At 36.4% G+C, this 23,060-nt stretch overlaps 5 protein-coding genes and 1 pseudogene across 10 annotated transcripts; 3 read left to right on the top strand and 3 right to left on the bottom strand.

Moving 5' to 3' along the window:
* The first annotated feature begins 1,358 nt into the window (after nt 1–1,358).
* Nucleotides 1,359–6,651, top strand: PSD1 (phosphatidylserine decarboxylase 1). 3 transcript variants are annotated; one of them, XM_008240232.3, is made up of 13 exons: nt 1,359–1,621; nt 1,923–2,011; nt 2,497–2,550; nt 2,686–2,751; nt 2,957–3,017; nt 3,188–3,297; nt 3,402–3,655; nt 3,775–3,881; nt 4,182–4,249; nt 4,814–4,891; nt 5,411–5,533; nt 6,002–6,173; nt 6,302–6,651. In XM_008240232.3, the coding sequence occupies exons 1-12, from the start codon at nt 1,462–1,464 to the stop codon at nt 6,161–6,163; spliced, it is 1,332 nt and encodes a 443-aa protein (XP_008238454.2). In that variant the 5' UTR covers nt 1,359–1,461; the 3' UTR covers nt 6,164–6,173; nt 6,302–6,651. The 3 variants fall into 3 exon arrangements, with proteins under 3 accessions (XP_008238454.2, XP_016651244.2, XP_016651243.2); XM_016795758.2 differs by having other exon boundaries at nt 6,002–6,162; XM_016795757.2 differs by having other exon boundaries at nt 6,002–6,306.
* Nucleotides 6,652–7,058: 407 nt separating this feature from the next.
* LOC103337079 (calmodulin-like) lies at nt 7,059–8,358 on the bottom strand. The gene is made up of 2 exons (XM_008240233.3): nt 8,199–8,358; nt 7,059–7,428 (listed from the first exon to the last, which is right to left on the bottom strand). The coding sequence occupies exons 1-2, from the start codon at nt 8,272–8,274 to the stop codon at nt 7,265–7,267; spliced, it is 240 nt and encodes a 79-aa protein (XP_008238455.2). The 5' UTR covers nt 8,275–8,358; the 3' UTR covers nt 7,059–7,264.
* A 3,899-nt stretch (nt 8,359–12,257) lies between these two features.
* On the bottom strand, nt 12,258–13,068 carry LOC103337080 (uncharacterized). 2 transcript variants are annotated; one of them, XM_008240235.3, is made up of 3 exons: nt 12,899–13,068; nt 12,625–12,777; nt 12,258–12,468 (listed from the first exon to the last, which is right to left on the bottom strand). In XM_008240235.3, the coding sequence occupies exons 1-2, from the start codon at nt 12,902–12,904 to the stop codon at nt 12,625–12,627; spliced, it is 159 nt and encodes a 52-aa protein (XP_008238457.1). In that variant the 5' UTR covers nt 12,905–13,068; the 3' UTR covers nt 12,258–12,468. The 2 variants fall into 2 exon arrangements, with proteins under 2 accessions (XP_008238457.1, XP_008238456.1); XM_008240234.3 differs by having other exon boundaries at nt 12,629–12,777; nt 12,899–13,067.
* Nucleotides 13,069–14,087: 1,019 nt separating this feature from the next.
* Nucleotides 14,088–17,366, top strand: LOC103337081 (formyltetrahydrofolate deformylase 1, mitochondrial-like). Its single transcript, XM_008240236.3, has 8 exons — nt 14,088–14,329; nt 14,453–14,565; nt 15,027–15,177; nt 15,281–15,354; nt 15,453–15,612; nt 15,954–16,052; nt 16,166–16,252; nt 17,069–17,366. The coding sequence occupies exons 1-8, from the start codon at nt 14,180–14,182 to the stop codon at nt 17,213–17,215; spliced, it is 981 nt and encodes a 326-aa protein (XP_008238458.2). The 5' UTR covers nt 14,088–14,179; the 3' UTR covers nt 17,216–17,366.
* Nucleotides 17,367–17,475: 109 nt separating this feature from the next.
* Nucleotides 17,476–18,768, bottom strand: LOC148915635 (uncharacterized; annotated as a pseudogene). Its single transcript, XR_016128419.1, has 3 exons — nt 18,468–18,768; nt 17,963–18,267; nt 17,476–17,702 (listed from the first exon to the last, which is right to left on the bottom strand). The product of XR_016128419.1 is annotated as an uncharacterized LOC148915635 (transcript).
* A 1,023-nt stretch (nt 18,769–19,791) lies between these two features.
* On the top strand, nt 19,792–22,645 carry LOC103337083 (uncharacterized). 2 transcript variants are annotated; one of them, XM_089041723.1, is made up of 3 exons: nt 19,792–20,061; nt 20,899–21,646; nt 21,928–22,645. In XM_089041723.1, exon 2 carries the CDS (start codon nt 20,908–20,910, stop codon nt 21,616–21,618), a length of 711 nt encoding a protein of 236 aa, XP_088897849.1. In that variant the 5' UTR covers nt 19,792–20,061; nt 20,899–20,907; the 3' UTR covers nt 21,619–21,646; nt 21,928–22,645. The 2 variants fall into 2 exon arrangements, with proteins under 2 accessions (XP_088897849.1, XP_008238459.2); XM_008240237.3 differs by having other exon boundaries at nt 20,899–22,645.
* The last annotated feature ends 415 nt before the right edge of the window (nt 22,646–23,060 follow it).

A 23,060-nucleotide genomic window follows, 5' to 3' on the forward strand; every position in this document is an offset into this window, starting at 1 on the left:
TCTCTATCCTCTCCTTTTTTTTAGGATAATGATTTCTTACTCTAATTTTATCCACTTACACTTCATTTTTTAGTTATAAAATGGAATATAAGTGGATAAAATTGGTGTGGGGAAATCATCACTTTTTTATATTATTTTCCTCACACTCTCCTCTCTCCTCTCTCCCTTTTTATTCTTTTCCTTACACTCTCCTCTCTCCTTTTTTTTATTCTTTTCCTTCTCTCCTCTCTATCTCTCTTTTTTTTCGTTGTTTTCCTTCTCTTTTCTCTCCCTTTCTTTTTTCTTTCTTCTCCTTCTCTCATCCCTCCTCTTTTTTTTTTCCGTTCTTTTTCTTCTATCTTCTCTCTCTCTCTCTCTCTCTCTCTCTCTCTTCTCTCCCTTTCTTATTTCTTCCTTTTCCTTCTCTCTTTTTGTTGGAAAAATATTACCTACATTACTTATGATTATTAAAAAAATTTGTCTTGCACAAAGATAACTATTTCAAAAATTGCAAAACATGATTGATAGGGGCTATGGAAGCTCGAGGTGGAAACCTAAAAACGGATGTCATAATAAACGTTTATAAAAGCAAACAAGGAGAGAAATGAGGTCACAAGTCGTTTTATAAAAAAAACCTAGCTCCGCCAATTTTCTTCCTTCCCATTTCTCTCGAAATAAATCTTGTTTTTTTTATAAAATTAATGTAGTCCTCTATATTATCTTTCTTTTTAATGTGAAATATATATATTTTTCTATTTTTTTCTTTTGGTTTTTATTTTAGTTTTTGCATATTCACTTGTTTCGTCAAGTTTGTTATATAAGTTTTGCATAGTCGGCTTTCGAATCCTGAAACCGCCACTGTTTTTTTCAAGTTTGAATTTGCCTAGGGAAATGGAAAATCAAATAACATAAACACCTAAGTACTTTTTGGTTGAAGTTAGGCATGGCAACGGGGTAGATTGGGGCCGAGTGTTAGGTAACGAGGACTCGTAGGGGATTCAGGACCTCGGTGTTTTTTTAAAATTAAAATTTGTTCTTAAATGAAATAACGAAAAATTATAATGCAGTGGATGAAAAAAAATAAAAAGACAATAACACAATACAATTTCGTGTAAAACAACATATAATCATACTCCAATATTGAGACAGAAGTACCATAAAACTAATAGCTAGTTGATGATGGTTGAATTTTCTTTACTGAGGAAAAGGAAAGCAAAATTAGTTACTTATATAGTTTTGGTAAATGGGTACTTACTTTCATAATTTTGTTAACTTTTCCACTATTCATTTCACTTTGTAGGAAAAAGAAAGTCGGCGATGACAACTGTCGGTGGGTTGGTTCGGAAAGTAAAATCCATGTCAGGGGTGTCCAAAGATATCATTGGGGTGTAAATAGAATCGCAAACCACTAAATCCTAAACCCTGCTTACCCTGCAGTGGTGAGAGGCTTAAGCCTGAAACTGAATCAAATATTTTAACGAGATGAAATTTAGGGCTTCACATGGAGTCCTTATATTCTCTCACTCTACACACCTCAATTCCCTCCATAACCAGCGACGCTGCTTCGCTTCATTTCTTAAAAAACTCCATAAACCAACTCAAGCTCGCTCCTTTTCCAATGGCGGAGGTGGTGGTTCTAAAGGTCAGTGTTTCGCTTCCGGCGCTTAGTTTCTGTTTGGTTGCCGAGAAAATAATGTAGACAAAAAGAAAGAAACTTTGTTTTAGTGGAATTGATTCCCCAATTTCTTTTTTCTTTTATGTATCAGATAAATAGAATTAAAGCATTGGCGAATCTTGAATTAGTTGCAAATCGTTGTGATGGAGCGTTGGCACTATAAATTTTGAATTTAGTTTATGTGATTATTATGAGCTATTTATTTGTTAAAAGTTATCATTAGTTTTTTTTTTTCAAGCGTGTGAAGCTAATTACAGGCTGTGTGCAGGTGATTCTTTTCTCTTGCCTGGTGCAACGGTGGCTACATTGCTTATGCTTGGTGCTCTACATGTTCGTCGGATGTATGATGACAGGAAGGTATATGTGGGTGAATTACATTCCATTTTTCCATAAAAAAATGTGGGAATAAATAAATGAATGAATGAAATCAGCAGCATATGCGAGTTAACCATGATTGAGACATGCCGGATAATCTGCCGTATAACAAAAAACATCACATGTCACATGTCAGATGTTTATCTAAGCTTGAGAAGGTCTTTTCAGTAGAAGGAACAAAATGTTCAACCTTTGCCTCAGAATTCGAATGTCTAGTTACGTAGTTACTGTTATCACTGCCTGTCCATAGTGGTGAATTCAATTTCAGTAGATTACATGCTATCTCTACCTTTTTGGTGCATAACACTTGAAATATGCAGTAGAATACTTTCTGTGTGCATTTATGTGTATTTGTTATATTGTGTTCTATATTCCAAATTGATCTCAGTTGTCATAACTAGGCACATTCTAGAAGTTGCGATGATTATTTCACATGTCTTAATATTTCCCCCCTACTTGATTGATAGGTTGAGGAGGCACGGGAGAAGGGAACGGAATTTGAGTTTCAACCTGATGTAAAAGTAATGTATCAATAGTAATCGTTGCCTGATGTTTTGTAGTTTCATGCTTTCACTTATAGCTTCTGTGTTTTAGTTGCAAAGTTCGTTGTCCATTTCTGACTTTGACTTGAATTTTGTTTACATTGGCAACTGTAGTCTACATTTTTAAGATTGCTGCCTTTGCGCTCCATTTCCAGATGTTGGGGTTTATTGACTAGTGTAGTAAGTGATCTTCCTGTTTCTTGATTCCTCATCTTTAACAAATCTATTTCCTTTTCAAGCTACATGTTCCATTTATTTTTTTATTTTTTTTGTGTGTGGAGAAAACGAATTTATTTTTTTAGCTCGACTCATAATATTGTCTTAGTTATTTATTCTTATTGATAAGTTTTGAAATTATTTACCCACTAGACAAAAATGTTTTCAGGAAATCCCAGTCTCTCTACGTCCGTATGTTTATGGAGCGTGGGCTCAAGCATTCCATTCAAGTATGATTTTATCTTTTTCATTATTGTTGTCATCAGACTTTTTTAATGTTTTGCTACAATAGCTAGTCATTTATTAGTTTTGAATAGAATGGTAGAAATTTGTGCATGAAAAAAAGTTAAAACTGAATGATATATAATATATTGAAAATATGATATGTTTTGCATTTTAGACTTGGAAGAAGCAGCTCTCCCTCTGGATGAATACACGTCTTTACGAGAGTTCTTTGTTCGCTCCTTGAAAGAAGGTTCCAGGCCTATTGACCCTGACCCACGATGTCTGGTAACTGGTAACCAGCAATTTGGACTGCTTATTTGTCCAATCTGTTCCACTTTGAAGTGTTTTTAGCATTATGTGACTTGCATGACTGCATTTCTGTTGTGAAGGTTAGTCCTGTGGATGGTACTGTATTACGATTTGGGGAGCTTAGAGGAGCAGGGGCTATGATTGAGCAAGTCAAAGGTTTTTCTTATTCAGTTTTTTCCCTGCTCGGTGCAAGCTCATTTCTTCCTTTGATAGCTAAAGGAGATGTGCATGAGGAGAGTAGTGAACCAGAAAATGCTTCCAGGGAGAAGAGTAAGAAGTCATGGCTGAGAGTTTCATTGGCTTCTCCTAAAGTTTGGGACCCTGTATCAGCATGGTAATGAGATATTTGGATACAAATAGTGCCATTAGTTGACCCATCATTTTTCCTGATATTTATGTATGTACCAAGTTGAATACAATGCAGTTTAATAAATACATAAATTTTCTTTGCAGTCCTATGAAAGGCCTCTTTTACTGTGTAATTTACTTGAAGCCTGGAGACTATCATCGCATACATGCACCAGCTGATTGGAATGTTCTTGTCCGCCGTCATTTTTCTGGTAAGCTTAGGGCTGCGACGACCTGCATGTTGAACACATTGCGGCTGGTTCCTTACTTAGGTTAACGGTTCTGTGGATTATGAAGGAATTTGCCGCCTTGGAAAGTTCTTTATCTTTATATTTCTTTAAATTTTATGGACCGTTCTGTGTATTTGCTTATTCTGTAGCAAACCAAAAGCAAATACATGATTGGTTGCTCAATTTTTCAGTTTTCATTTTATGCTCTCATTGATTACCAGTGTTGGCTCTAAAAGTCTTGAGTTAGCTATTTCATTTATGATCTTGGTATTTACTTTGCAGGTCGTCTACTTCCTGTAAATGAACGTGCTACAAGAACTATCAGAAACCTTTATGTTGAGAACGAACGGGTAAACTTTTGTATATTAGTTTATGTTAACAGGAATTATAACAATTATCAAGATATGCTGCTATTTATGTTTGTAGTATTCATCGCGTTCATTCGTGTTATGAGAGATGCTTACTTGTTAAACAAATTAAATACTGGTTTTTTTTTTTTGTTCATTTATTCTTTCATTTTTGGGATGGTGATGGACAAAAACTAATCAATGAGAAGATATGCAAAAACCAATTAACGAAAATGCAGGGGATGAATTTAGACATAATAAGGGTGTGTATGAGATTAAATATTCTGGATGCTATGCTGCAATGCATATAAATGGAATTTGACATGGTGACACATTACAAACAAAAACTCGCATTTCTTGGAAATATCTGGCCTTCTCCTGTACCGTCAAATCATCCTATTGTTCAAAAGTTCTCCCAGTGTCAGATAATTTAATATATCAATATGTCAACTTGCTTTGCTGTGTTTGGTCTTCCCATCTTTTCCAGGGTAAATATGGGTCAACATGCAATTCTTCCTTTGTTCTTTTATTGATTTATAGTTGTCTTTGCAATTCTTATGCGATCAGGTTGTGCTTGAAGGTTTATGGAAAGAAGGATTTATGGCACTTGCTGCTGTTGGAGCAATGAATATTGGTTCAATTGAGGTAAAGTGTTTCTTTGCATATGATGACTTGAATTCCCAGGGGACACACTTGCACGCACACACACTCACAAACCAAACATGGAAACACTTGCACATAGAAACAATTCTTTTACTCACTTCTGGGTTTGGCATTTACTAAATTAAAATAATGTAGGCAATTAACCTGAGAAGGCTGAATTTGAAGGAGGTTTAGGACACAATCAAATACTGTGCATGGAAGGGCTGGGTAGTGCATAGGGTGGTGTTTCAAGAAAGTATTTAAACGGACATCTGTTTTAATAAGTGCACAATTGATTCTATAACAATCCAATACCTCCCTCTTCACAAAAACGAAAGACAAAAAACTGAATGAAAATCAAATTTCATGAGTTGCACCTTGTCCCAACTGAAGCAAACCCAGATTGATGGGTTGTATTTTTTTAGTTTTATTTTTTCATCGGACTTGGGTGTCGTTGGAGTACTAGTTTCTACTGATTATCTTTCTATTGTCGTTGAATCTGTCTGATCTTGGACATGGCAGCTTTCCATTGAACCAGAACTTCGGACAAACCAGGCAAGAAAGAAGTTACTGCACTCAGAGCCTCCAGAAGAACGGATATATGAACCTGATGGTATTGGTAGGACGCTCAAGAAAGGAGATGAGGTTAGACATGTATTTTGAATGTCTTCCAGGATTTTTATGCTTTGGTTAGTTTTGTAATGTCCAAGATATAAAAAGAGAACAAAAGAAAGCTGCTTGGAATTTTAAAATGATATTTCATACTTTTACTTATTTACTTTTGCCAACATCTGGCCTAGAAATCCTTGGATAAAAGATTTATTTTAATGGTTCCACTTGCCTTGAATCCCTTTTTTGTTGACTTCCAAGCATAAAGATGGAAATCATTTGAGAGAGAGAGAGAGAGAGAGAGAGAGAGAGAGAGAGAGCAGTTATACATAACCAGTCTTTACGTGGTTTTTAAAATTGGTATCTTAGATTCTTATGCTCCTCATCACCAAACTTATGAGCTCTTCCATTGGTTTATTATCTTCATCTGTTAATGTTTTGTGCATCTATCCATTCAAGGTTTTTATTTTACCAGTTACTGTCTGTGTGCTTCCATTTATTCAGGTAGCCGCATTCAACATGGGATCAACTGTTGTGCTTGTCTTCCAGGCTCCCATATCACTATCACAAGAAAATGGGGATTCCTCATCAGAGTTCAGGTTTTCGGTCCAACGTGGGGATAGAGTCCGTGTTGGGGAAGCCTTAGGGAGATGGCAGGATCAGTAGTAAGCCCCGGGTAGCTAGCCTATATATGGTGTATTCAATCTTTTCATGATGAAACAAAAAAAGAGTATGTTAGCCATGTACCAAATTGCTGAAATTGAAGTAATGTATCATTAATCAGCGCAATGCTGCCTTTTACAGGTTTACAGGTTCTAGTTATGGGAATATATTGAAAGAAACTTGGATGTTCATAGAGCCCCTCCACAATCTACCAAGCTAGCACTTTCTTGGAGATTAGGAAGTGAATAGTAGATAAGAATTTCCTATGGCTAGGTGATTGTTGAATGAGAGTAATTTGATGTATCGTCGTTTGCGTCGAATGTTAGGAAATTCTTACAGATTCTGTCCATCTAATTATGTGAGGTGATTTGATACTAATATGGTCTGTTCATTAATCATCTCATAACTGGGTTACTACAACATCGTGAAATCCCTTATTTTTAAATCAAGTTTATAATTCGAACATATAATAAAACTTTTGGGTTTTTGTACTACTGTCCCATGAGCTTCGATTTGTGTCTCGTTTTGGTGCATGAACTCTTATTTGTCACAATTATTAGTTTGTGATTAGTACATACTTATGTAAGCACATTACACGACTATGACCATTTGGTCTATTGACACTTTAATGTCTATTTTATTTGAGGATATTTTGAGTACAAATTTTATGGACGACAATTGTTCATTGCACCCTTCCGCTCCTTCCCTTTTCTCATCTCCTTACTCTTTCTCATCCTTGAGATCATTGGGCTGTCCACAAACACCCACCCCAAAACTAAGCTAGGATTATTAGTTCGTTTTTCCTCTTTCTGAGTACTTGGACGAAATTAAGGGAGATAGCTTTTTTTTTTGTTACAAAAATAAGAGAGAGAGAGAGAGAGAGAGAGAGAGAGAGAGAGAGAGAGAACAAAATTGCATTAAACCTTTGTAGAATGATTACAAAATGTTAAAGAGTATCACTTACCCTTTTATTATGAACAAAAAGTATCTATCTTAGAAATAGTGAGAAATTTATAGATGTACTTGTCATTATTTTGGCAAATGTGAGTATTTGAATGAAAATAATCAGAGAGGGTTTGACTATTATGTTGGGCATAATAATAATCACTGAGCATTCATGAATTTTGCCATGAATTTCAAGAATTGATCAAAGCGAACCCTCCCATCTTCACCGCCCATCTGTTGAATAAATTCTTCCAATTCTTCCTCAGATGGGCTTTGCCCTATTGAGGTCATTACATTGCTCAGCTCATCGGTAGTGACAGTGCCTGCAAATAAATAAAAATAAATAAGAAAATTTTATTCAAAAAGCACATGAACCATTTTCTTGAACATCTTTTTTGTCAATCAAAAGTATGAAATGATGACTAAGGGAACTTGAGTTTTATAACTAACCAATGAAATTTAAATATTAAGGTTGATTTAGTAATTTAATTCAACATTTCAACACATATATTTTCTTTTGTATTTCTATGATTGGTACGTAATGTTCACTGCGTGTATAACATGTTATGATCTTTCTTGTATGTATGAAATGAGAAAATTTTAGATGAAATTGGCTAGCCCAGTGAGCCTTTTGAGGATTAAATATAGCCTAGTAGAATATATTTTCAATTTGATAATATGTGTTTTTGGGTTGCATTAATATGTATTTGTCTTATGTTAAAGCTTTTTGAAAACTAGCATTTAGCCATTCACTCGAGATTCTAAGGTCCTAAGTTCAATTTCCTCCCTTGTCAATATTGCTTGTATAAAAAAAGAAAACAAAAAAACTTATTTGAAATAAGTCTATAGAACTCTGAACTATCGTGGGTTATATGATTTAATGTATACATTTATTTCTAGAAAGACTATAAAAATTATCCTTATATTTTAAGCTAATAACTTTAGCTAGCTCATCCTTTAAAATATTCCTTGTTCCCCCTTGTATACAATCATGTGTTTAGTCATATACAATCAGTAATAAAAGATGAGAAATTTAAATTGAGATGGTAAAACCTAATATACACATAAATATATATATAAAGAGGGATCTAACCATTGCCATCCTTGTCAAAATTGTCGAAGGCTTGCTTGAGCTTCTCGACTTGCTCATCGCTCAATTCGTTAGACATATTTCCTTCTGTTTTTTTTTTAATAAAGAAATATATAGAAACTTCTGTACTGTGTTTCTTTGATGTCTTTTTGAAAGCTATGAAAGAAATGGAGCGAAATGGAGGTATTTAAAGAGTTCAAATTTCTCTCTCTGCGACTGTGAGTGAACGAATGTAGTTGTTTAAATGGATGGCAGTAAATCTCGCTGCAGCTTTTACCACAGTTATTTATTTTAACTTTCAACCTCTGGTGAAAATGCAACACTTGGAATTTTGACTCGGTTTGTAGGGGGTCTGTTGGCTTGGCACCTCCTCCATCCAAATTTTTTCTTCATTTTTATTGAAATGTTTTTTTTTAATACACAATTTACTTTTTAATTTTGTCTAACACGACCTCAAATAAATTAAAATCTCAACAAAAAAGGAATTTTCACTCTAAAAATAATTTCTTATATTTCATTAAATAAAATTTATGCATCTCCTCAAGTACAAAGTATATTGATTAATGAAAAATAAGAAAATTGTTATGGACTCAAAGTTGATTGAGTTACAATCTTCTTTATGGGTTTAGGGTTTAGGGTTTGGAAAAACACAAAAGAGAGAGAAATTTTGTAAAATAAGCAAAAATAGACAAAATTACCCTTATTTAATTTTGGGGAAATTCTATTTGTGAGCTAAATTTACTTTATTAGTATTATTAGTCACATTTATTTGATGAGTGAAAAATTGCATGCAAATGGAAGCACTTATTAATCTTCATCATAAAGAAATAACTCAAGTCCACTTAGTAAGCAATTAAACCCAATTTAAATTAGGGAGTTTCACTAAAACACCCAAAATGGAGGTTGAAATTATAAAATCCAACACCCAAAACACTTTATAAACCCATCATTACACACACTCAAAACCCATTTATAAACACACCCAAAAAGTTGACTTTGGGGTTGAGTGTGTTTCTATGTTTAAATAGTACTTATAAATACCATTTGTATTTAAATTAGAGGTATCTGAGCCTTTACATTTAGTCACTATGCATTTAACCGCATTTCACAAGAATCATTCTAATAATCTAACGACTCAAGATATAAGCAATGTTAATTTTTAACTTTTGACACCTATCTATTTAACTCCAACTTAACATCGTTAACCCTAAATCCTAAACCACAAGGTGTGGTGCGGTTAACAAATTGTCATCTCCTAGTGCCTAACTAGCAGGGGTTTAAAACTAGTTGGGAGCACTTTGTGCCCAGGAGCAAGCCAAACCCTGAGCAAGGATTAATCCTACTATTCAAGTGTGGGGACATCTCGTGGGATTTATCCAATAAAAAATAAAATAAAAACCCATAAACCTATCAGTAACCACCAATGACACACCTCACCCCCAATCACAGCAACCCCCTTCCCTCCTATAAAAAACCATATAATTAACTCAAACTTGAAATATTCCAGGAATTGATGGGTGGAGACGCTTCATAATTGTTTATGAGTGTTAGGTAATTGGTTCTGGGTTAATTGGGTAAAAGGCCACCATGATAAGACCTAGTTCTTGCTTTTTATTGCATTACTATGAAAAGCAGTTTAGCTGGTTGTTTGTTAACATGGTTGTTAATTCGTAAAGAACGAGAAAGGTTGGCTGTGAGTAGGGAAGGGGGGTTTGCCGTTAGTGGGGTAGGGTGTGTCATCGATGGCTGATAGGTTTATGTTTATTTATTTATTTAGACTTAAACGTTGTTAAGTTGGAGTTAATTAAATAGATAGGTGTCAAAAATTAAAAATTGAAATGTCATATCTTGAGTCGTTAGATTATTAGAATGGTTAAGATCTTGCGAAATGCAGGTAAATGCATAGTGACTAAATGTAGAGGCTTGAGATCCCTCATTCTTAGCACTAGAGATATAGATAAATCCTACATACCATTTAATTTCTATAAACAAACCCAAAAAATGATAGCTGGCCATGTTGAATTTAATTTTGATTATTAAATTACTTTGATATGCCATGTTGAGTGATTTGAGTTTTTTTTAATGAGGTTTTGGGGTTGAACTTGTTTTAATAAATCGGTGGCAGTTTTGTAATTTATAGGAAGTTCAAAACCTCTATGTTATGTTGTAAATGCAATTTGGGTGTGTTTCTGAAGTCCTATTTCATATAGATTTTTTATTATTTATTATTTATTTATTTATAAATATTTATTTATTTAATATTTATTAATAATTTGAACTCTTATATTGGGCATAATAGTAAAACTCCTTTAAATTATTGATTTATTTTTTTGTTGTGTTTGTATTGTAGGATTAGATACTTGAAAAGAGAAAAAGAATTCTTTATTTTATTTAAAATTATATAACAGTGGGTAAGACATTATAATCCCTGAGGGGTTTGATGAGCTTGATGTTTTTCTGTAAATATAATCTCACACACTTTTTTAAAAATTTATTTATGACCAATACAAAATATTAATGTCTGCCATCACTCGTTATTGCCTTAAAGTGTTGCTATAGCCATGGCCTTGAATACGCACAGGGTGCTTTGCCCGCTTGGTTCTGAAATTTCGACTTGTTAACACCGTTGTTAACATACCTTATATATTCCAGGCTAAATTACCCAAAAGAAAAGAGTACCTATAATCACATGAAAGCCAGTTGCTAAGAAACTGTTACAGTTAGGCATGTGTTCCACCATAGTCATTGTAGTTTCAATTTTGGCAATTTTATTTTAAATTTATCAATTTCACCGTTGGAACCCTCATTTCTGTTCAATTGAGTGCACGGCTAAGTAACGTGTTGCGCACATGTTCATGTAGTTTGGCCAAATTTACACTAAGGTCACTCTACGCAACTTCACATGTGCGCAACTCGAATTCATGCCGTCCACTCAATTGACAGAAATAAGAATTCACAATTGGATTCATCCACTCAATTGATGGAAACAAGGATTCACCACCGGATTGCAAACCGAAACCAACTAAGCATTAATCTTAAAGTAAATAACGGACCAACATATTTTCAAACCTTAAGAAACAATGCAAACATTGTTCTTACAATTCCTCCCAGTCCTGTTTAACAACCAATTCATACTTCTCCCAATTTGGGTTAACTACCAGCAAAAACTTAAAACCATCAATTCTTACAGGCATGTCTTGCAGCTAAACTGAACCAGAAGAAGATGATAAAATAGACAACCACAAGAACCGCAACATGCATTTTATTTTGGTCTCTCTCCCTCTTCTTCTCCAGCATAGAATATACAACTCACAAGAACCATTCAACTTATTCTAATAAACTCTTCCAGCATTTCAGACGAAAACCAAAAACATGAAAGCAATGACAAGACCTAGAATTGCTGAATGCCACTACTACTCAGAAAACTTCATTTTGACCAGTCGATAACTGGGTATTCACACAAGTAGGATACTCATCTCAGTCCACCAGCTGATCGAATCCAAACAAAACTACATTCAAGTTTATTGGTGAGATTAGTAGTGTCACACCCACCACCTTCATACTCAACTCAGCTAACACTTTTATCCCGACTTATTGGAGTCATCTACTGCTTACTGCCGCTCGGAATTACCAAACTGTATCTTCTCTCGTGGATCTTCCTATCATTACTCACTCATCCCACCACTTTACATCAACCAAAAATCACTTATACATCAAAAAGTTCAATGTATCCACTCTCTTAGTAATAAGCCAATTCAAATTGCATCTTGTAAAAGCATACCAGAACACACAAGGAACCACAAAAAGCATGTCCTGCATTATACAATGATAGACAGAAGACATTCTAATCATAAATACCGTTTCTCATACCCAAACAGATTCAGATCTAAATTATCATACGGCTCAAAACGAAAAGTATATCCAACAAATTATCTACACAACCTTATAGCAATATGACATGATTGTTCAGTGGAATTAAAAAAATGTGAAAAATTATTCCAGGCAAATGGGTATTTGATAAATGATACGCATCAATTCTAGCTGCATAACTAAATCAAGAGGTACAAAAACAGAAAACCAAATGCATATATCATTGTACAAAATCTAGTTAAAATTCCAAATAACCCATATAACAGATATGAAGTTTCAATGAATTTACATTTGCAAATGACGGATCCAGCCTTTGCTGCTTTTCAACTTCACCACTCAATTACACGAAAAATCGAATCCGAAATTCCTGGAATCTCAGTATCTCTATATCAAAACTTTGTTCCTGAAATACCAATCAAAACAAAAATCCCAAATTAGATTCAGAACAAATACCTAAACTTGAAGTTTGCAAATTTAGGAGACTCGGGCAATTTGAGAAATATGGGAAATTTATTGGAGTGGGGAAATGGTGAAAATGAAAAATCTGAAAAAGGCACACCTACGTCTGTTTGGAGTAGGAAGCGGAAGAAGGAACACGCTTGTTACGGAACATCATGTAACCGACGGGTAAGACTACTCCGATCATCATGATGGCCGCTCCGATCACGTATCTCAGTGGGCTCGGCGGTTCCACCTCTATCAATCTCCTGAACTGCAACGCACAGAATCACAGCCCCGCCATTATTTTTAATTTTATATAAATACATAAATAAATATAGATCTGGATCATAGGAGAAAAATAGAGAGAGAGAGAGAGAGAGAGAGAGAGTTACAGGCATTGTTGGGGCTCTGAAGATTGAGAGAGCGAGAGGCCGTCCGACGGTGACGGTGGGGGAGGATCGTTTACTTTGACGACGGGAAGGAAAGGATCGGCCTTGAGCCCTTTGTCAGGAATCAATCGCTCATCAATTCATAGTTGCTCAACTCAAGTCGTGACTTCTCGTCGTTTCGTACTGCGGTCTTAATTTTGGGAGGGTTGGATGGGCTTAGCCCAGCTATGTGGCTCAAAGGGAGAGCCCAATAGCAACCTTAGTCAGTTCTCTACCAAGCCCAACTTTGTATTCTTCTTGCCTTTTTATTTTTTTGTTATTTTATGTAATTTCTCTTTTACGAAAACGATATTGGGGGAGAGAAGAATCAAACACATGATATGGAGTAGGCACAGAACCAAATAGTTTCTTGGATGTACTAAACATAGATATGCTTTATCCTTTTTAAGTGTTTTCAAAATTCCATGGGCAGTCATTTTGTATCAAGTAATATGCATTCCGCTAATGATCATTTAATTCAACAACATTAGTTTATATTTTATTAGAGGAAATTCTAAGTTTAAATATCATGAACAATAAAAACTCCTCCCATCTATGATTTTGCTCTGTGTCATGTGGTAGTTGTATGTTATAATAAATAATGAACCATAGTTGCATCAACTAATGGCTGGCCAAAATCATGCTAATCATGTGATCCGTTATAATGCGGAATAATTTTAGAATGGAAAATGCTAAGGATTATTGTATACCACATGATGGGACTTATTGTATTGATGGGCTCCACTTTATTAGAGAAATGATACATAAATTGGTATCTATAGTTGATCTCCCTAGTATGACCCTTTTAGAATCGTTGAATTTCTTCATCAAACTACCAAAAGTGATTTTTCAATATCTTATTTGTGACAAACAATTGAAATTTATAGTGGATATAATTTTGAATAAGTGAAGCATTCTAATTATGTATAGTATTACTAAGTTCTTCGTGTTTTCTTGAACAAGTAATATTTAGAGAGAGGAAATTAATGGAAGACTTCGGGTGTATCGGTGTTAGCTCAAGTGGTGATCGAAGAGAGGTGCGGAAGAGGACTATTGTAGTCTCTATTTTTTTGGAAGGAACAAAAATATTAGTTAATTTGCATTTTTTTTGGCAAGTGGCAGTTGGTAAGTCACTGACTCATGACTCGGTTGCAAACCAAACGACACCTAACTGGACGACGTATTTGTGGAGGTGAAGGCATAGCGCGCCACCATTTGCATTTGCAGATAGAGCGAGCGATAGAAATGAGCCTTGTCCAAAGAGCCTATCCAAGCCTCCCCAAGCTTTTTGGATTTGCAAAGAGGTCCTTCAAGTCCTTGAGATTTCCGGGTGAGCCCCTCGACCCTTCGTCTTCTCCCATCCTTTCCTACGGAATCCATGTCTTCCATGCCCCCGTAAGTCCTCTCCTCTTTATCTCTTCTCACATCGCAGTAGCTTCATTTTCCTTTGTCTTCTTTTTTTCTCGGGAACCAAACGGGGATGAGAAAATCGAAAATGGGTGTGTTTTTTGTAAGTAGGATGCAGTTGGGATTGTGGCCAAGCTCTCGGATTGCATTGCTTCTAAAGGTGGAAACATACTCGGCGCCAGTGTCTTCGTGCCCGAAAACAAGCACGTCTTCTATTCCAGAAGGTACCTTTTGCTTTTGCTGTTTGATATTTTTTGCCAAATTTCTCAGATTTCATTTGCAAACCGAAATAAATAAATAAGGAATTTGTCTGGTTTTGTTTGGATGGATTGATTGATTGATTATGAGTGCCAAAGCTTGGAATGAGTTTCATTTGATTGCTTTTGGAACTGTGTAATATTATTAGGATGAAAAATCTAGTGATTCAACCAATGAAGTTTGCTAGTTTTTTATATTATATTTATTCAAAGAAGAAGAAGAAGATTAAAACTATGCAGAGTCAGCTTTTCAAAGTAATGACTTCGAAAGAAATGGAGCATGTCGATTTGACAGGTTGCTTCCAACTATCCAACATTAGTTTTTCCAGAGCCAGCTATTGTTTGATGCAATATGTTGAATTGTACGAACTCTCTGATTAGATCGAACCATGAGACAGCTGAAAATCTAACTGTCTGCAACTTGGCAGTGAATTTATTTTCGATCCCATTAAATGGCCAAGATCAGAAATGGATGAGGATTTCCATAAGCTGTTGACAACGTACTCTGCGATGAGATCTGTTGTCCGGGTTCCAGATCACGACCCCAAGTATAAGATTTGTATCCTTGCATCAAAGCAGGTGCACCACACACAAATATTCTTATATATGTACACACCTAGACACCCATGTTCTTATAAGTTCTAATGTTGTGTATATTAAAACTGTCTTTATGTTGCTGCAGGATCATTGTTTGGTTGATTTGTTACATGAGTGGCAGGAAGGCAGACTTCCAGTAGATATAACTTGTGTTATAAGGTGAGGTTTTTGGAAGTTTCACTATTGTAGTTCATATTTTGGTTTTCATTCAGAACTTTGACCATGGTTGCATTCCCTCGTTTTTCTTTTCATTCCAGTAATCATGATAGAGGTCCAAACACCCATGTGTCTCACTTTCTTGAAAGACATGGTATACCTTATCATTATCTGCAAACAACCAACGCTGACAAAAGAGAAGGGGAGATATTGGAGTTGGTTCAAAATACTGATTTTTTAGTTCTTGCCAGGTACATGCAGGTAAATCAGCTTACAGAATTCTGTGTTCTCACCATTTCATTTCAATTATCACTTTTAACTTTCTAAAACGGCCATGGGTAAAAGGTATTGAAATTGAAGTTTGCAGTGCTGACTGAAGGAACAAAGCTTCTTCTTCTTCTTTCATTCTAGAACTAGAAGTCAAAGGACAGTAAACTTTAGTACCAAAAAGGATAGTAAGCTTGAAATCTATCAAATCCATTAGTGTCCGCTACTTAAAGGAAGAAAACAAAAGAATAAGCAAAGTAGACATATTGCAGATTTGTTTTAAAAGATTAATATCGTAGTATTTATGAACTAAAGCATTGTTTTCATTTCCACAGATATTATCTGGCGATTTTTTGAAGAGCTACGGAAAGGATGTAATTAACATTCATCATGGCCTTTTGCCATCATTCAAGGGTGGAAAACCATCTAAACAGGTTCACACTTCTTGTCCTTCTATGTGTTAAAACATATTGTTGCCATTTGAACTATATCTATGCTTACATCCTAACTGTCTATGCATGTTTAATTTGGTAGATTATGTTCGCAGGCTTTTGATGCAGGGGTGAAACTTATTGGTGCAACAAGTCATTTTGTCACCCAAGAACTTGATGCTGGTCCTATTATTGAACAGATGGTAAATACAAATTTTTTACTGCTGCTTTTAATTTTGCCCGTGTTTAGTTTTGACATCCTTGTAAAAGCTCTATTATTGGTTCTGAATCTCTGACCATACAGGCTGATTTTCTGTGGTGATTATTCTCATTTTTGCTGCTATTTGAAAGTTACACCCTTTTTTACTTTTTCCATAGAAAGCTTTGGTTTTTCCTGGGCAAGTGTGAGATGGGAACATGATGACATCAAGTTAAACAACTGAACCAAGTTACATAGAACATGGATCACATTGAAAAGGATGACTTTGCTACCCACCAAGAGCATGGTGGGTGGGATAGTCTTAGTTCAGATTATATATCTTACTTTTAGAAGTTTACAGTGCTTTGAAATGCTCGATAGTCAGAATCTTACTAAAACACAAACTTATGTGAGCCTAAAACTTTAAGTAAAATGCTTTCAATGCCTTGATCCCTCATTAATATTCTGTTCTGGTAATATGAAGCATGATTTTAAAATTTTATCTCATACCCTGATAACGTCATTACTCAGCTTTGTTGGTTATTGCATCGCATTGTATAAATTTTTTGTAGAGTTTAATATTTAGTGGTTGAAAGAAAAGTATATGCTGCTGAAGAACTTATGCAAACCTGCTGATTTCTGGCTTCTGTAAATTGTTTAAGACAGACATGCTTGCATTTTAGATTATGTGTTCTGTGTGCAATGCCCATCTGTGGGACCTGGAAATTAGATTTATTACCAAGCATTGATATTCAATGATGAGTATATTGTAACTGTAGCAGCTTATAGAGTTTACAATACATTCAACTTCAATATGCAGGTTGCAAGAGTTTCACACAGAGATAACTTGCAGAGTTTTGTGCAGAAGTCAGAGAACCTCGAAAAACAATGCCTTACGGAGGCAATTAAATCGTACTGTGAGCTGCGAGTGTTACCTTATGAGGATAACAAGACTGTTGTATTTTGAGGGAAAAAAGAACATACTTCTGAGGAGAAGTGCCTGGCATCTGTTTGTACATTGTATCATTCTTATAAAAGTTGAAAATACATATTTTCTGCCTTTAAGGGCACACAAATGAAAATGATAGTTATTGAGGGCCGACAGGTTGATTATGAAATTGGCTTTATGCATGTCATAATCATATTTTGAGGAGTCATTTTATTGGGATGATTTTGTTTGAACTCCTTATTTGCGTAGGCAACTGCGCGAACTTAAAAGGCAAAAAAGCAAATAGTAGGGTCTAATTTAGAACCATCCCTTTTATTTTGTTTCTATAAAACGAGAGATTTTCTTCTGTGTCTTTCTTATTTTTCTTCTTTTGGCATGCAATCTATTCACTCTTTAGCACCAGCTGAAGGAATTTCAGCCATTCCCCTATCATAGGGACTAATGGCAGCATTCTTTCGGTAACCTTGATTTCAAAGCTGATTCTCCTCGCAAAGCTAAAGAAAGACTTTGTATTACTTAATGATCAATGGCTTAAAACAACAGGAAGACAAGACCATGCTGCGTAGCAATGTGTTTATTTTATTTTATGCATGTATGCACTGTCACTCATTGGCAAAAAGTAAAGAAGCAAGACAAGAAATTCATTACTTGGTAAATTTCTGTGCATATTAATGATTCTTCAAGAATTCTCTTAATCTTTTCATTTGGAAGCTGAAATTTTTGCTTTCTTTTTTTTACTTTTAAATATGAGCAAGTACCTGTAGCAGTGCTGCTGTAAGAGTCATAAGGTCACCAGGACTTTGAATGTCCGCTGCTGATCTAACAGCAGATGCCACACGGCCATTTCAATGCAATGCGATGCCAGCAACTCTGTAGCCAAAGCCAAAGCCATGATCGTTTTTGAGCCAGAACCACTAGAGTTTTCTGCTGCAGTCAGTTACAGCAACCAAGTTACATACCCGTTCCTTATCTTTCTTCTTCACTGTGCTACTAGTGAACTCCTTATGGTGGAACCATTTGCCCATAGACTTCATTCTCCGATTATTAACAGACTTTACAATCTTTCCTGTCTGCAAGAAAGAATCAGAACAATTAGAAAACAGAACTGAACTTGCAATTCAGACTTACAACTATTGATAGAATGTGCCATCCCACTCCTTAGTTTCATGAATACTTAGGCAATTCAATAGCAAGCCATGAATAAAGGGGACCAAATTAGGGACATACTGCACATGCATATAGTCGTTGGAGTTAAGGGAGACTAGCTTACTAGTTGTGGCACAACAGTTGCTTCTGGGAATTCGTCAGGACTTTTTTCAAGTAAAATTTGCTTCTGCTTTTGAGCAAGAGCCCTTGAGATTTCTGAAGCAGAAAGATTCCATGACCTTGACAAAAACTCCATAGGCTCCTGTGGTGTTTGTGGCTGAGGGATTGCAGGCAAGGTTGGCACTATTTTCATCTCCTCAGCTTCCTCTACTACATGTTGTAGCCCATGCAAAGAACCAGCACTCTTCCAAGCTGAAAAATAACCACTTTCCATTACTTAATTTCAAGTTGTGTCTTTCTACAGACAGTTTCAATAGTAGGTCATACATAGCTGAGCCTATCAGAAGACGCCACGTGGCCAAGTAAGGTTGGGGCACTCATATGTCGACCCGACCCGGTTGACTGCCCGAGGTACTGTTAATAGGTCTTATAACCGAGCTTATCAGAGGATGCCATGTGGCCAAGTAAGGTTGGGATTCTCATGTACCGACCCAACCAAGTTGACCGCCCCAAGTCCACTGTGACGTCATGTGACCAGAAAAGTAGAAGCGGCTAATATACCGACCCAACCAGATTCTTGTCAGACCAAGTCACTTCAGGCACTTAATACCAGCATGGTGGCTGAAAGAGAGCATTTAATGCGTTTCACATCTAAGCTAGGTGTCATCTTACTACTTGGTCCCTGATAATCAGCTTGGTGATCGGTATCCATAACCACTCTCTGATCCTAACATTGGGAATAGCTAAAGATCTTCCCTTTTTGCTAGATTGAAGGAGATTGGAATGGCTAAAGATCTCTCCTTTTGCTAGCTTTAAGGAGATATGATCTCCCCTTCTCCCTCTATAAATACTCTTCACCTACATTGAGACTAGGGCAATAACTCTGTTCTCCCAAAAAACTCCATCCATTCATTCTCAAAAGAAGATCATCAGTTCTATCTTTAACTTAGGCATCGGAGTGGATTTGGCTGGTACCATACTGGTCCTTCCCCTCTTTTGATAGTCTAACTGCTTAAAAGTTCTAAATAATCAGAAAAGCTTTTCTGTGGGCATAAAAACCAATAAACTGATTAAATCGACAGAACCAACCTGAAAATTTGATTTTTTGAAAAGAAAAATATATATAAAAAGGAGTCAACGTCAAGAACTGACCCGACCCAATTGGGATCGGTTCAGGCTTCGGGTCAAAAAAATTTCAACCGTTGGACCTGACCCGAACTACCTAATATTTAATTATATCTATGTGACACATGGCGTTGAATGATTGGTCCAGGGAAGAATTTATGGTGAGTTTGCTCGCACTAGATAGAAGCGCTCTCATAATTTTTTTCAGTATCCCTCGTCTTCTCTCACACACGCGGCCTCTGTTTCTCTCTCCCCACCTCACCAAATCGGCGGCGACATCGCCCTGCTCTCTCTCTCTCTCTCTCTCGCGCGCGCGCGCGCACGCGCTCGCTCTCAGTCACTCTGCTCTCCTCTCTTCTCTTCTCTCTCTCTCGCTCGCACCCACATCGTGACGGCGACAGTCACCTTCTCAGACCCACATCAGCGACGGCGAGAATCTCTCTGGCCGCCTCTATCCACCGCCAATCTCTCAGGTAATTTTGCATGTATTTTGTATGAATATATTAATCCTGCCAGTTTGGTGGGTTTCATTTGCTCATTTTACAAGTATGACGTACAAAATGCAAGATGTCATTCCCCTAGACCATTACAATGTTCACATTTTCAATCGCAAGCATGCTTATCCAATATTTACCTTAAGTGAGGAACTTGCATTTCCTCCAGCAGACCTGACAATGGAAGATAACATCCTAGCAGTGCGTTGAACATGAGCTGCTATGTATACATCATAGCCCCTAAGCAAGCCTTGGGGGACTTGCTTTCGCTCTGAGAACTGCACCTCTTAACTCAGTTCTATATTTGAGCGCATATTCTCTATCATCTAATATGTAAGATGATTCATCTGAAAAAAAAAGAAATCCAACAATGGGAAAAAGAAAATGCTTAAGGTGTTACTAATACAACAAAACCATAGTCAATTCAACTCACCCACATATCATCCTTGACGAAAGCTTTCTTTCAAGCAGCTGGGAGAAACTATCCAAGCTCTGCACAGCACAGAAAGCTCTATTGAATAAAATATATTTATAGGATAAACAATGCTAGACTTTTCCAAATAAATTACGGCTATAAACAGAAGGATATTAACTTGTTTGAGTGTTTTTGTTTGCTTTCTTTTCCTGTGTCTCTGCCACCAAAAATAGTCTTTCTAATTTAAGTGAATACATTTTCGGATTTTATGTTTGTTGTATCTTATCCCATAGAAAGTAATGATTTAATTTGTTAACACCTCAGAAAAGAAACAAGTCATAGAGCTTTGTGATGTAAGCGTCAATAAAGTTTCTTCTGTTGTTTTCTTTACCCCTCGACAGGATCATAAGATGAGCAGACCTTCAGCATTCAAACGGAAACAGCCAGACTCTAGTTCTCCGTCGGAGTCTTTGACAGAGCATGAGAAAATCGTATATAGTGTAATCCGAAGCAAGCAAGATATGGGAATTTGGACACGAGACATGAAGAAAGAAGCGAACCTCCCCGACAATCTGGTTGGCAAATCCATAAAATCACTCCAAGCCAAGAACCTGATAAAAGAGGTTGTAAATGTCCAAAGCAAGGGGAGAAAGCATTATATGGCTGCAGAGTTTGAGCCCTCCAAGGAGTTAACTGGCGGGGATTGGTATTCTAACGGGACCCTCGATAAATATTACATAACCTGTGTAAAAGATGGGTTTGCAAAGATCATATATCAGCTCAAGGTTGCTACCTTGGAGGGAATTTCACATGAAGTTAAAAAGAGTGGAATATTCAAAACTTCGTTCACAAAACAGCAAATTGAGGAGATTCTGAGGGTTTTGGTTTTGGACAAACGGGTCATGGAAGTGAAGAGCAATGGGATGGGGGAGTTTGGTTCGTTTCCAGTTGGGAAAATTTGCTATAAATCCACAAGCAAGGGAGGTACTAAACGGGAACCCAAAGTAGGGGCCATGGCTTCCATTCCATGTGGAGTTTGTCCACGGATAAGTCAATGTACACCAGATGGTATTATTTCCCCAAGGACTTGTGTCTACTTCACCAAATGGTTGGATTTCTGAACTTCTTGTATGCAGAGACAATTGTTTGGTATGCTTTTGGAGGTTTTCTTCTTTTGTCCATGTGATGTATGGAGTCCTGCAGAAGCTTGATGCCTCAAAATTTTGCTTCTAAATCCTATATATGATGTTTAACGTCTTTGAGTACATCTTTTTACCTGGTTTAACAAAATTGGTTTCTGAATTTTTTTGGCTTTCCCCTCTCATCCTCTCATTCCCACTCTCGTTAGTTTTCACTTTAGTTAATCAGAAATTCTAATGGTGACTGGTGTGGTGGATTTTCTGCTAATATTGGGCTTGGTTCTGTGTTAGAGGCGGAAGTGTGGGCCATTCTTTATGGTTTGAGGCTTGCTAGCAACTCCAACTATTTTCCATTCATTGTGGAATCCGACTCTCAATTGGTGGTTGTGTTGGTGAATGCTTCTAGTTGTGATCCGTTACACCTTCTCTTTTAGCCTTATCTCTAGTTGTAAAGCCCTCATGACAGGTGGGGTGTGTCGCATTGAACATGCCTTCAGGGAATGTAACTCTGCCGCTGATATGCTTGCTTCTATTGGGAGTGGTTTGGATGTGATAGCACTGCCGGTGGTGGCCGGAGTTGGTAGGAAAAACCCTCGAAAGTTTCGGTTTCAAAACAGCCCGTTTTGGGCTTCACTTTGGCTCGAATTTCTGGTTTAATTGCTTGGAATCAAGGCTAGATATGGGTATGTATGGAAAGAGACGAGAGAGATGAAGAGTTTGCAAGTTGTGGCACCATTTTTGGTGGCCGGATGGCGGAGATATCTCCGTCTGTATTTGGCTGCTCGTGAAGGAGGAGAGAGAGGCAGATTCGTAGGGGAGAGAGAGAGAGAGAAGAAAAATCTGGGTTTTTAAAAAGAGATATTTAGTAATATACCCATTTTTAGCACTAATAATATAGATAAAAGTGTTTTGGGTATTTTTATGAGGTTTTGGGGTTGTGTTTGTTTTAAGAAATTGATGACAATTTTGTAATTTATAAAAAGTTAAAAGTCTCTTTGTATATGTCGTACAGTGTGTGTTTCTAAAGTCATTTCATATAAGATTTTTTTTATTGATTTATTTATTTATAATTTGGGCTATTATATTAGATATAATAGTGAATCTCTTTTTTAAAAATTGAACTTTGAAATATTTATGATTATGTCACTAGGCTTCCGTAGCTCGTAACGTCTTTATTAACTCCGATTTGAGCTCACTACGTGTCTACGAACCCTAAATCCTAATCTACGCAATAGTATCATTCATTTCCCCAAAATCCTTCCGTTAAGAAGTGACCAAAATACCCCTATTCACAAGGGCAAAATTGTAATTTCATAATTCACTTAATTAATTAAATTAAACAAATACTTAAATTTGGGTCGGGATGTTACATCATCAGGCTCTGGGGTCGTTCCCATTTCAAAATTGCTTCGACCTTGCTGGGA

The sequence above is a fragment of the Prunus mume genome, linkage group LG7 (assembly GCF_029339155.1).
Source record: "Prunus mume cultivar Tortuosa linkage group LG7, ASM2933915v1, whole genome shotgun sequence".
In the NCBI taxonomy this organism is placed as follows: domain Eukaryota; kingdom Viridiplantae; phylum Streptophyta; class Magnoliopsida; order Rosales; family Rosaceae; genus Prunus; species Prunus mume.

Excerpts from the sequence above, each read along its gene's own strand:
- LOC103337081 (XM_008240236.3), top strand. The coding sequence starts at position 14,180 with ATGAGCCTTGTCCAAAGAGCCTATCCAAGCCTCCCCAAGCTTTTTGGA. Across the intron at positions 14,566-15,026 it reads CACGTCTTCTATTCCAGAAG|TGAATTTATTTTCGATCCCA; the intron begins GTACCTTTTGCT and ends GCAACTTGGCAG. Across the intron at positions 16,253-17,068 it reads GTCCTATTATTGAACAGATG|GTTGCAAGAGTTTCACACAG; the intron begins GTAAATACAAAT and ends TTCAATATGCAG.
- PSD1 (XM_008240232.3), top strand. The coding sequence starts at position 1,462 with ATGAAATTTAGGGCTTCACATGGAGTCCTTATATTCTCTCACTCTACA. Across the intron at positions 2,012-2,496 it reads GGATGTATGATGACAGGAAG|GTTGAGGAGGCACGGGAGAA; the intron begins GTATATGTGGGT and ends CTTGATTGATAG. Across the intron at positions 2,551-2,685 it reads AGTTTCAACCTGATGTAAAA|TCTACATTTTTAAGATTGCT; the intron begins GTAATGTATCAA and ends TGGCAACTGTAG.
- LOC103337083 (XM_008240237.3), top strand. The coding sequence starts at position 20,908 with ATGAGCAGACCTTCAGCATTCAAACGGAAACAGCCAGACTCTAGTTCT.
- LOC103337079 (XM_008240233.3), bottom strand. The coding sequence starts at position 8,274 with ATGTCTAACGAATTGAGCGATGAGCAAGTCGAGAAGCTCAAGCAAGCC. Across the intron at positions 7,429-8,198 it reads TTTTGACAAGGATGGCAATG|GCACTGTCACTACCGATGAG; the intron begins GTTAGATCCCTC and ends ATTTATTTGCAG.